Source organism: Sturnira hondurensis, unplaced genomic scaffold (assembly GCF_014824575.4).
Source record: "Sturnira hondurensis isolate 20B ecotype Veracruz unplaced genomic scaffold, ASM1482457v3 Scaffold0008640, whole genome shotgun sequence".
NCBI lineage: Eukaryota > Metazoa > Chordata > Mammalia > Chiroptera > Phyllostomidae > Sturnira > Sturnira hondurensis.
In genome coordinates this window covers 8,996,182-9,009,578 of record NW_028081271.1, presented here as the reverse complement: position 1 = coordinate 9,009,578, position 13,397 = coordinate 8,996,182, and the positions used below count along the sequence as shown (strand labels likewise).

General features: G+C 46.3%; 1 protein-coding gene across 2 annotated transcripts in view; it reads right to left on the bottom strand.

The window, feature by feature from the left end:
- Window positions 1–13,397, bottom strand: part of MTUS1 (microtubule associated scaffold protein 1) — a 129,256-nt gene that overhangs the window by 76,766 nt on the left and 39,093 nt on the right. For both annotated transcript variants that reach the window (XM_037055250.1, XM_037055251.1), the window contains exon 3: window positions 10,808–11,003. In XM_037055250.1, the coding sequence (XP_036911145.1) occupies window positions 10,808–11,003 (196 nt within the window). The remainder of the gene's footprint in view (window positions 1–10,807; window positions 11,004–13,397) is intronic.

The window sequence follows — 13,397 nt, the reverse complement described above, 5'->3', positions numbered from 1 at the left end:
TATAAGTGAGCAAAAGCTCTAAACCAAAGGGTAAATAAAAATAGCCAAGACTTAAGAAAAATTTAACCTGATTGTAACGAACGTCTTTCCTGGCTCCCCAACTGTCATTCCCAATCCCCATTTCCATTGCTCACATTCCATAGAAAGGTTTAAAAAGCCAAAGACTTGTGTTGCCAACCTTTCTGCTAGTTAGGGGTCACCTTGTGACCACATCTGTACCAATCGGGCTTGGAGAGCAGGGCACGGGGTGGTTAGGTGCTGAACAGTCCCCACCCCCATAAATGTAGACAGGCATGCCTGGAGGAAGCTCTTGTCTGGGCCGCTGACCATCACTTCCAGCTTTTGTACGCAGTAGCAGGAGGACTTAACACCTGGAACTCTCAGCGACCATATTTTAACTGAAAAGCCACTGACAAAAGCACCATGCTGAGGCAGGAGGAGTGGATGGACCGAAAGATGACATTATTGAACCACCAAATCTGGAAGTGCCTATCCCCAAGACTTCCAGTTACATAAACACACAACCTTCTGGTTTTACACCAAATTATGTTCTTAATGAAATCCTCCCATTTGTGATACCATGGAGAGACTTAGGTGATATCACACTAAGTAAAATAAGTCAGACAGAGAAAGACAAAATACCATATGATTTCACTTCGATGTGGAATCTAGAGAACAAAATACACAAGCAAAACAGAAACAGACTCGCAGACACAGAGAACAGAGCCATGGTCGCCGGAGGGGAGGTGGACCGGGACAGGATGGAAAAGGCGAAGAGATTAAGAAGCACAGATCAGTAGTTACAGAACAGTCATTGGGATGTAAAGTACGGCATAGGGAATACAGTTAATAATATTGTAATAACTATTCATGGTGCCCGGTGGGTCCTAGAAATACCAGGGAGAACACCTTGTAAAGTATATTATTGTCTAATCACTACACTGCACACATGAAACTATGAATGTCAACTGTAATCGAAAAGTGAAATAAAAAAATAGTTAACTACCACAGCCCCCAGTCAACAGCATTTAATGCAGCCGATTTCTTCTTTTCCCCTGAAACATGTACTTTACTTGGCTCCCAGAACACCACTTTTGACTGCCTTCCCACCTACCTTCCTGGCAGTTCTTTCTTGGTCTCCTTTGTAATTCTTCCTGACTCCCCGACCCTTTAAAGCTTAGGAGTACCCCACAGGGGCCTTGCAGGGCTTGAGGGAGGTCCACAGGGGTGCTCTTGACCTGCATGCTTTCTACACTTACTCTGGTGATGTCATCCATCTAGTGGCTTTAAATACCATCTAAAGGTTGATGAATCCCAAATTTACACCCCTAGACCAGACTTCTCCTATATACTCCAGACTTGCATATCCAACTTTCTACTCTCTACACCTTCACTTGTATAGCCATTACATGACTTCCTGTCTCTGTAACAGAGCTCCTGATGTCCACCTTCCAACGTCCACCCCCACCTCAGTAAATGGTGACACTGTCCTTTCACTGCTCACACCAGAATGTGCCGAGTCATCTCTGACTCCTCTCTTCTGCTCTCACCCCTCGCCTCTTGTCTAAGCAAATCCTATCGGCTTCACCTCCAACACAAGTACCTGGAATCTGGCCACCGCCACTGCCACAACCTTGGTCAAAGAAGCCACAGTCGCAGCAGTGCCTTGTCCCTGATCCTGTCCTCCCCCCAGCTCAGTGTATTCTCCACTTGGCTATCTGAGTGATCCTGTTAAAGTGAAGTCGCTGTGGTTAAAAGCCAAAGCCCTTCTGACTTTCGAGACTGTAGCTGCTCTGGCTCTCCGTGGCTTGTCAAACCTCTCATTTCACTATTCCTTTCTCCATTCGTTGCTCTTCTCAGTGCATGCAAGTCAACCTTGACCTTGGGGTCTTTCCACTGAGACTGGTACGGCTGTCTTCCATGAGTTCACGCAACTGGCTCCCTTGAGCCTTTACTCAAAAGCCACTTATCCCTGGCTGCATGAGATAAAATTTTACGCCCCCCATACACCCTCCCCACATTTCAAATCCTCTTTCTCGGTATTAGCATTTTTCATCTCTCTTTAGAACTTTACACCCTCAAACACCCTATACACACTATGTTTACTCCTGTGTTTATGGTCTGTCTTTCCCACCAGAGTGTAACTTCTCTCCCTTAGCACTCTGACCATAGAATTTACATTTATTCAGTAATTATTTGTGTATAGTCCAAATTCAAATAGAGTATATTCCAATTAAAATAAGATGCCATGTTGTACTTTCCTAAAGACTGACTATTGGGCAAGAGTGTCAGCAATGTCAACATTTTCTTATGGCTGTTGGGAAACACGCATGGGCTCTGAGCAGGAGCACGGACTTGTGGCGTTTCCGAAGGCCAGTTGGCAAGGCGCATTGAAAGGCTTAAAACGCTACACCCTCTGATTCCGCCAAAAGGAATGTATCCGAGGTACTTATCTGGCCGGCTTATGTACTCATTATAAAGTTCTTCTGAATAGAGTTGTTTAATATAGTACTAAAATACTGGAAACCACCCAATGTTTAAAAAATTCTGAAGAAGTAAATGATAGAACATTCAGAAATGAAATATAACAGAACACCACTTAAAATCATGTTACTAAGAAGATGTAAGAATGTAAGAATTGAGGAAAACAGGTACCATACCTTTTATTTTTTATTTTTTTAAAGAGTTTATTTCTTTATTTTTAGAGAGAGGGAAAGGGAAGGAGAGAGAGGGAGAGAAATATCAATGTGTGGTTGCCTCTCACATGCCCCCTGCTGGGGACCTGGCCCACACCCCAGGCATGTGCCCTGACTGGGAATCAAACCCATGACCCTTTGGTTCACAGGCCTGCACTCAATCCACTGAGCTACACCAGCCAGGGAGGTATCAAACCTTTTAAATGAAAAAGAAAATTTAATCAACTAATTACGTGCCTACTGACTATTAAGTATGGGGTTTCCAAAGTACTAGGAATGGTATGTCCCCATTAATTTATGTAGGCAGATGTGTGTAAGGATACGCAGAAAGAAAAGCATTGAATAGTTACAGATTATGAAGTTGAAAACCTTTTGGTGTGATGACGTTCGGGCTGAATTGTGTTTTTCTTTTTACCATCTGGACCTCGACTTCTAGTTGACTGCCAGAACACCAATGTGGATTGTGTTCAAACGGCCCACCCGCCCTCTTCCGTATTCCCGTGTGTGTGCACTGACTTCCTCAGACTTTACGTTCTAAGCTCTGAACCCCAATGGCCTCCTCCTTTCTACTTCCTAGCGCACCAGCAAGTCCTGAAAAATACCTCAACCTATATGTATCCTTCGGATTTTTACCTCTGGGGTCTCATGTCAGAAAGCATCAACACTAAACTAAGACTGGTCCTTACGTTCTAGAATATATTATAGCAAGAAGAATTTTAGTGAACTAGTATTGGGAATCTACTCTCTAATGAAACCCTACAGGTTATTATTTTTTTTTAGTATAAGGGAATATGTAATAAAGGACAAACTCATCATCTCCCCTATTTAGCTGATAACACCCTGAGGGCAACAGCCACGTCTTACAATCCCTAAGGGTCTGTAGTATGACTCGAACAGGATACACTATTAAACTGCTAATTGAGTGACTTATCTTCCAGAACATAACACTTCAGTAGCAGTCTACATTTCCATATTGCGAAATCTGACTTTGCTATTCCACATTCATGAGTTAGTGAGGGCGGTGCCATCTGGGCAGGGCACAAGAAACTGGACTCTGCATGACCATCTCCATTTGCTTAAACTCAAGAGTGAACTTGAAAGATAAAGTCGTAAGAGTACAGGTGAGTCACAACAAAAACAGAGGGTGGTCTTAGGAAGGCGGTGACCTGACAGAGAAACACGAACGTCCCACAAAGCAAGGTTCTCGTGGCGACTTGCAATGCTAAAAGCCGAGTATTCGTGGTGACACTGTCAGCACCTGCCTCTGCAAGTGTGTCCACAAGATGTCTGCTGCTGCAGGTGGAGGCTAAACGGGAACATGGGTCTCACGACTACAGGTGTAATAAACCAGACATTTAGAGGGGCTGCCTCCTGTCCCAAGCTACCACGCAAAGATGAACGAGGGTCTTCATATGTTTGCTTGTTCATCAGCAAATGTACTGACTGGCTGTGAACGAGCTCCTGTCGCTCACCGGGTGCTCACCCGGAGAATTCCCAGTAAGAACAAGAAAGGCACACGGGGAGCCTCCTGGCTCATTAGAAGCTCAGGTTTATGAACAGCAACTTTGAACAATGAGGTCATTGAAACTCAAAATTGATCATCTCAGGTTTATGTCTTTTACTGAGATTACAACAGTAAGCAAATCAATAAAATTTGCACAAACTCACAGGAAAGTCAGTTAGAAGATATGAGAAAGACAAAGCTGCCCAGCCTACTATCCACAGCGGCTACTCCGAATCTTAACTCTTAAAACTCCACTTTAATCTCCAAGTGGATCTACTTCTACACACTGCTGTGTTCTCTTCTGTATTTTTAATTTTTTAAATCCTTGCCTGAGGACACGTTCATTAATTGCAGGGAGAGTGGAAGGGGAGGGAAAGAGAGAAAGAGAAAGAGGGGGGAGAGAGAGAGAGAGGGAGGGAGGGAAAGAGAGAGAGAGAGAGAGAGAGAAAGAAACATTGATGTGAGAGAAGCATGTATCAGTCACCTCCCATGTGTGTCCTGAGCTGGAATTGAACCCACAACCTAGGCATGTGCCCTACTTGGGAATTAAACCTGCAACCTTGTGGGCTGCTCCAACCAACTGAGCCACCCGGCCAGGGCTCCCTTCTTCATTTACCTGTGCGCTGGACACATGCCGATGCTTGTACTGCCTGGTCGTCGGCCACCCCTGTTGCTCCTGCCTTCATCTGTTCTTCTCCCAGAGGCATCCTTACCCTGCCTCCACATGTTCACCATCTCAGACCTCAAGCACCCCCACAGCCCTTTGCGCTGCTTCTCAGTCTTCAGTCTCTGCAACTGAATGTGACCTGCACTAAAACTATCACTCTCCAGACTACCTCTTCTAGACACTCTACCAGGAAAAACCTATTTGGCTTCATGGCCGCCGGGACAAGAAAGCTGAAGAGACACTAGGACTACTCACCACCAATGGAGCCTACCAGACTACCTCTTCCTTCAAAAGGTTGGTACTAATTTTCACTCTGCTCTTGATTCCCAAATACGGGTATACTCTCACCAGTTTGTGTCCAGACCATTAGAACTGGCCTGCCTTAACCTCCCCTGGGGCTCACCTATCACTTACCCCAACACACCAAGGCATGCTGACTCTCCCCAAACACAACATACCCTCTCGTAGCTCTAAATGTGCTCCCTTGGGAAAGCCAGCCACCTTCCATGCCTAGCAGACTCCTACCGGAACATTCCAAGGCCAGTTCAAACGTCACCACTCTCCTCCAGTGTTCCCTCAGGCTGGGTGAGCGGTGGTGCACCCTTGACAGTGAGCACACGGCACTCCATACAAGCCTCCACTCAAATCAAGCAGGGCAACATTCTTAAACGCCATAACAGGTACACCGTGTTGAGCATTGAAGATATAAAAATAACTAAGGCCTGGACTTCATCCTTATGAATCTCACAGTTTTGTAGGAGACAGCTGTGTAAGAAAATAATCCCAGGACAGAATAGTAAGTGCCAGGTATTACAGAGGCCAGGACAGTTCAGCTGGGGATTGAAAAATGAAGAGTGTGCATTCAAATGACTTGCTTAAACACCCCGTTTTGCCTCACCTTCCACCTAGTGAGTTTGCTGAAAAGGGCATTAAACACGCTTGTATCCTCAGACTCTAACTGGCTGCCCAGCACACGGGAAGCACGCAAAACATTTCTCGAGTGGAAAAATATGAAAGACTACATAATGACGTAGTTTGAGTCATTCCATAAAGCAGTTTCCCCCTGAATTACCTGCCCAACAAGAACTGAGTGGAATGCCTGCAAAATGATCGATAATTTACAGTGATGACGTTAGTAGGGAAGAGAAGAGAAGACACTGGTCTACCACGTGTCTGCAAGGGATTGCTCGGGTAGGTCTGCCATCCCCCCACCCCCCAGCCCCCAGCCCCCACGCTGAGCAGCTCAGCATTCCGCAGGCACCGCCCATACCACCTCACCTCAACTCTGTGCATGCTGTTCCCTCCGCCTGCAAAGTCCTTCCATCTGCTACTCAAGTGTTTCCCTGTTTCCCTCTTTCCCCGCCAGCATGTGCTGACTCAAATGTCACCTGCTCCTCCAGGCCCTTTGTGCCTACCCTATTTAAAAACCCAACCCCCTTCACCGCTTTGTTTTCCTCCTCAACTCTGACCTTCATCTTGCACAGTAAACATCCTAGTTTGTGTTCCGAGTCACCTTACTAGAATTCGAGCTCTGCAAGGGCCAGAGTCTGTCTCCTCCGCGCACTCCTCCTCCCCTGTGCTCTCGACACTCCCGGTACACCAGGCGCTCAAGAGCTGAGGGATCGCGGGAGGGTGCCGAGACCGCGCACATGTGTGATGGAGGCTGAGGGCAGAGACCCAGGACCAGGCTGCCTGGTCGGCTCCCTGTCCCCACCAGTGAGTAACTGGGTAACTTGGGGCAAGTTACTTAAGCTTTTAAAACCTCGTATTCTTCATCTGGGGAACAGGGATAATCATAGTATCTATATACCTAATAAGCTATAAGAATTAAATAAAATTATGCATGTAGAAAGCTTCAGAATAGGGCTTGGCATCTTATTAGCATTCAAAATGTTTTATCACTATTATTTTCTATGGAAAGAAACCTTAAGATAGAGTTTTTAAGAAGTGTTTCAATTACATGTAAATACAGAAACACCTATGAGCTACACATTAAAGTTAGTGTTTAGAGTAAGTACTGAGTAATAATTTCCGGTTTTTAATAAGTTTATGCAAGCATGTGAATAAATGTTCCATAATTTTGCTTGCTATTTCTCTGAAACTCTTGCCTGAAAAAAGGCTAAAATGACATAAAATAAATGGGAAAGATTTTAAATTCCCTTTAACACTAAATATATACCACAAGAAAAAAAAATCCTGTTTACGAAAGCACTAAGAAAAGAAACCTACAGACTAGGCAAGTCATTGCACGTTTGGGCTGTACTGTTGGTTTGAGAGGAATTTATCTTATTAACCCACAATAAACTGAATTGAAGCAAAGGGACGCTCTTCTGAAATGTTATTTCTCTTTCTGTAGAACAAAACGAAAGCCCATCTCTTTCATGAGGCCTTTCCGCAGGCTCTGGTGCAATCAGGTGAGCCCCTTGAACATTCTTCTTCTCCCCCGAGGCCTACATCACACGGGGGGGCCTCTGCCACGCCCCTTACTCATCGCATTGCGATGCTCCGTGGTTGCTGCATAAACATGGCCCTGCCCCCCCCGGGGGCAAGTAACGGGTCCACGGGGAAGGTGGTGTATTCTGTACACGCTCTGTCACCCTGCCTGACTCAGGCTGGTCCCTGGGAGGGCAATTACATGTCTGCCCGAAGGAACACGCACATCTGTAATCCACAACCTGCTAGGAACTGGTATTGCCCCTGGGAGTGGTGACAGGCGGGACACTGAATATGCTTGCATCCAACAGGAGGTGCCCACGAAGCAGTCACTTAGGCGGCCACATTACCTGGCAATAACCATGTAAAAATCATTTGCATCATGGTAAACAGAGTTAGGGCCGAAAAGAGAAATGCCACAGTTTCTAAACCATTCAGCGGAGGACAGGAGTTTTAATTGACCAAAACTCACAGTCACCCTGGTAGTGTTTCCTGAGACGACAACGAGAAGGTGAAGGGCACAAGGACAGGGCCCCAGGCCTGGTCTGAATCCCACCTCGGCCCCTTCCTAGCTGCACAACCTGGGCGAACCCACCCCTTGGTGAAGGCTTTCTCATCTGTAAAATGGGGGCGCACCTCACAAAACTACAGTGCGGGTGAAATGATTGAGAGGCAGCCTCAAACTCATTCAATAAGGGTGAGCTGCTATCACGGGCATTACCATCCTCGTCAGAAATCATTTTCCCCACTATCTCACCTTATCTGAGGGGCTTAAAACACACGCATGCCTCACAGAAGCAAAGGTACATTGGGGGTGCCCGCCATCTGGCTTTACAGACATCTCCAGGTTTGGCGAAATGGAGGCACCCCACTGGGTTAACAATTCTTTCTCATACTCGCTTTACAGCGTCAAGAAAATGGCTATTTGAATTCCAGGCCTGGTTTTCCACTTAGTCCTCTGAAAGAATTTATTGAAAACCCCAGGCTGGCTGGAACATTCCTGCTGCTCACCTTTCAGCGGAGTAACTTGGTATGAGTACAGAGGATATCCATTTGGTTTCAATTTCGAATACACAAGCTCGTCATTGTACAGTAAATGGCAACATGCTCTCAGGGCTCTGAAGGCACATTGTTTCTGCTCCTGGATTTCTGTGCTACTTTTAACTCCCTGGCGACTGAGTTCCCCGCCCCTACAACAAACACCTCTCCATTTCTTGTGAGCATCCGAACAAGTTAGTTGCTGTTGACTTTTCAAAAACTTAATGCAGCGCGATCGAGTCTTCCAACCCCCACCCATAAAGCTTCTGGTGGCATATTTTTTCCCCCATTTATATATGGAAAACCACCAGGTCAAGTATAATTTAGTTTTAACTCAGATTGAAAACTCTGAATGTATAACTTAGTTATCAAGCTTGTTTATCCAGGTTAATAAGAGCTTAATAAACTTCCCTGTCTTTTCATTAAGACTGAACAGACCTACTGTGCCTCTTTACAGAATGACATTATGCAGTATACAGTAAAGGGGCTTTAAAAAATGATTCAGCCCAGGCTGGTATGGCTCAGTGGACTGAGTGCCAGGCTGTGAGCTGAAAGGTTGCCTGTTTAATTCCCAGGCAGCGCACATGCCTGTGTTGCGAGCCAGGTCCCCAGTTGGTGGCACGCGAGAGGCAACAATCCATGTTTCTCTCCCTTTCTTTCTCCCTCCCTCCCCCTCTCTCTAAAAATAAATAAATAAAATCTTTTTTTAAAAAATGATTCATTCTTTGGTGAGACCGATCACCTACATAAAAGAATCCCATCTTTTAAAATACAAGTGGGCAAAGGCAAGTTAATAATAATAACTAATAAATAACTAATAACACAAGAATACATTCTGTTTTGCATACTCACCAGTGTAAACCTACTTTTGCCCACCTCTGTACATCTGGGTACTGGTCTCATTTCTTAAAAGTATGCCCACTTCGGCTTTTCTGGAATTTGAGCATTGGGTGGTCCGGCAGTCGCCCCTACTCTCAAAACAAGGGGAGCTCCAGAGCGCCCCTACAAAGGTGACTACCAAAGTTGACAGGGCCTTCCATTCTCCAACCCTCACGCTTCACAGACGCTAAGGCTGCAGGCCAGGGAGGGTAACGGACATGCCAGGTAGCTCCCTGGCGCCAGAGTGACCCGGGAGCACAGGGCCACTCACTCCAGGCCAGGCCGCCACGGCCATGGCTCACCGGGCCACCGCGCCAGAGGCGCTCCTAACACCCGAGCAGCATGGAGCTCCCCGACCTCTGGCCGACGCCATGGGCCTCATCGGCAGCAGCAACACCAAGAACCAAAGCTCTGATCTCCCTTAGGCCTCAACTCCCCAACTGCACCCATATCCAACACCAGGACCATCGCGTCTCCACACGTCTGCAGCTTCTCCTCTGTGTTTCTCCCAGACGATGAGCATGCTGCTCATCGTTCCCCTCCACCCACACCTGTTCCTGGGTCTGTGCCTCCGAACCTCAGGACCTGGATGCCCAGCCTGCATCTAAATAAGTCACCCCTAAAACCCTGCCACGCACTATGGGCTCTCCCACAGGAGGGCTCGTGACGGGACTGGAAAACACAGCCCACAAATGCCCAGGTATGGAGAGTGGGGACTGGGTTGGCTCTGTTCGTGTCTGTAAAACGTCCTCACAGGTGCGGACACAACATGCCAGCAGCCCTTTTTTTTTTTTAAGGCCATTCACTAGTAGTCACTATTTTTATAAGGGAACTCACTTCTAAATTTTTCTGACATGGCTGTAATTTGCTCAAGGTGCTCCCTGTTAAAACAGGGGGTGTTCCTGGCAGGGGATGTTCAGTCGGCTGGAATGGCCAGCTGGCTTTTGGTCTCGGTCCCTGCGAGATGGGCCAACTTCTCCATTTCCTGTTCTCGTGTGTAGCACAGAAATCCGTAACGTCTGCCAAAGTTAGTGAGACACTCGGCAGCTACTCTCGAAGCTCTCAAATTTCATAAACCTAATAGGATTTTGAAACTGCTACGGCTAAAACACAAACCAATATAAATAGAAGCTCCTGTTAGAAAAATTTAACTTTTTAGTCACTCTTATGTCCCTGAAAATTTCTAATACATCTTTCAGTGAAAATTAAAGAAATAAAGAAACCTAATCTGTTTCCATGTGGTAAGGGTACAGTATAAGAACTGTAATTAAGTGTTATTGAGCATGTAGCCATTTTTTTAAATTTAAAAATGAAATGATTCACATATAACATGACTGAATATGTCTTTGCGTGCTTTGGAATAGAGAATAAGTGGGCTTATGCACATACTTCTCTCCCCAGCCAACCTTTACAAGGCTCAAATACAAGGGCTGTGTCCTCGACTTCTTTTTCTTCCTTCCTAAATGCTTCAGTGACAGAATGCATTAGTTCTAAAACCCAAACCTGCCTCTCGCTTCCTGACGGGCCTGGTTTTACACGGGAATAGCTCATACACTGCTCTAAGGCACAACCGAATTATTGAATGCTTACCAGAACTGGACACACGCCTGATCCTCTGGTACGATAAGGTACGATCAGAACTGAGATTTCTGTTGTTGCTATTATACCTCAAACAGGAAACAGAAGGCCCCACTTTGGCTTTCGGGCCAGGTTTCATCCTCAGACTGGAGGAGTCAGGCTTGGGTGTACTCCTCCCAGCGGGGGTCGCAGTTTTGGGAGCAGGACCCTGTGAAGAAAATAGGGTGTTAGTTCAGATCACACCTTCCCCGTGTGATTCCCTTGCAGCAGTAGCTACATGAAAGGAACAATTTGTTTCTACGGTGCAGTATTTTTTTTTAACTTGTTGAATTTATTGGAGTGACATTGCTTAACAAACTTAAGTTTTTAGCCTGCAGACTGCAATGTCAACTGTTCCCTGAACTTCACCCTCCCCACACTTCAGAGTGGTCAGCCCCCCTACCCCAGTCAGGTGGCATAGCCAGTTCCTGAAATCAGTCTCTATCACCTCTCTTTACCTATACACACATACAGACACATCTGCATTTACATGCATCTATATATATGTATACACACATATACACATGTCTATGCACACACATACTTCTATGGACTGAATGTTTGTATCCCCCACAACAAAATTTATAAACCGAAAACCTAATCTCCAATATGATCACATTGGGAGGTGGGGGCCTTTGCACGTTGATTAGGTCACGAGGGTGGAGCCCTCATGAATGGGATTAGTGCCCTTATAAAGGGGACCCCACAGCATGTTCTTGCCATCCCGGCCACGTGACGTTTCAGGGAGGAGACAGCTGCTGCCTTGATCTCGGACATCCCAGACTCTAAAACTGTGAGAAATAAATGCCAGATGAATATTTAATTTTCATTCTTACTATGAAGGAATTCAGACTCTTCCAAGTTTACTCTTAAAATCATCACCTGCCTTCTGTCCCCATCAGTGAAACTGTTCCCGAGGTGACCAGTGCCACGCCCTTCAGGCCTTCTCTGTGGCATCTGATGACGACGAGCCCATCTTTCCTGGGTTTCTCCAACACGGCTCTTCCTGGTTTTCCTTCTACCTGTCTGCTTATTCCCTCTCTGGACCCCGTTCTGCTACACCTTTCCATGCTAGCCATCACGAGGGTGCTAAATCTGGCCCTGTTCTCTTTTCTCACCCTATCTGCTCCCTAGATTATTGTGTCCACTGTTGCAACCACCACCTACACACCGTCATGTCCCCAGTCCGCATACCCAAGCCAGTGCTCTCTCCAGAGGCTCCCATAGACCCAGCTCTTGCCTGCATCCGCCCACTTGGCATCTTTCAGGCCCCTCTACCAAACAACATCAAGGACAATCATATCATTGTGGTTTACTGATCAACATATATCCTCAGTTCAAAGTGCATGCTCAACTCATTTAATCCTCATATCCCTATGAGGCTGATACTTCCATTGTATCCCATTTTATAAAAGAAGAACATGAAGCAGTTTCTCAAAGGAAACTAATTTTACCCATGCATCTCAAAACTTACCTCTTCCCACATTCACCACATCATTCTTGGATACCCAAGGTAAACAGTAAAAGCCATTTCTGTTTAAGAACGGAGCACCGTTCTTACTCATTAACCCCCTCCTGATGGTATTCTCTCCCTTCTCCACCCACGGGGCTGCAGGCCTGCGTCATTTCTTGGCAGGACTCCCGAAACCATATCCTCGGGATCTTTCTGGTCTCACCAGCCTGTAATTCATCTTCCATTCCACGGCTAAGGCGATCTCTCTAACGTCCCAATTAGGTTCAGAGGCTTCCCTCTGTCTTCCAGATAAAGTCAAGTCTTCTAACAAGTCACAGCAAGCCCTCTGGGACAAGTCAGCCCCTGCCATCTTCTTCTGCTTATTGCTTATGGTTCTGCGTTTGTGGTTCCCATCATACTCACTACCTGGAGTCCCCTAAACGAGGACATCTTGTGTTTTCACCTTTGTACACATTATCCCTCCACCCAGAACATCCCTCCAGGGCCCTTTAAATTCCAGCTGGCAACTAACACAGCACCTCTTCGAGAAGCCTTCCTTGGAAACACTCCCTCCATCACCCCCTCCCCACTGTGCCTCCTGCAGCTCCCCAGCCTATATAGAGTCCCAGCTTGATACCCACACACCATCTTCTAATGGCCCATCTTCTAATGTCATCTGCCGCACTAAGCACTGGGATGGCCAGCAGCTGTGTCTTTCTTTTCTACACCCCAACTGTCACCATCACACAGCATGCAGTGGGCTCCCCACGAGTGTCCCCATGCTGTACATGGGAGATGAGAGCTGACACCTCGCCCCCGGAGCAAATGCCAACAGTGTAAGCTGTCATTTGTGTCCTCCCTTTACAGGAAGCAAAATTGGGCCCCCTAGAGACTAACTGGCCTGATGTCATTTGCCAGTAAATGATGGCACTACAGTGGGGAACCACGTCTCACTGCAGAATCCTGGAGCTGTGTGTGAATTCTTTTCTGGTTAAATGGAACAATAAAGTTCCCTGCGAATATCTGACTGTTGCTGTAGAAAACATACTGCTTTTCTACTATGTACGAATAAAATAGGTTTTGTTTACTTAAGGTATGAGAAATCAACAG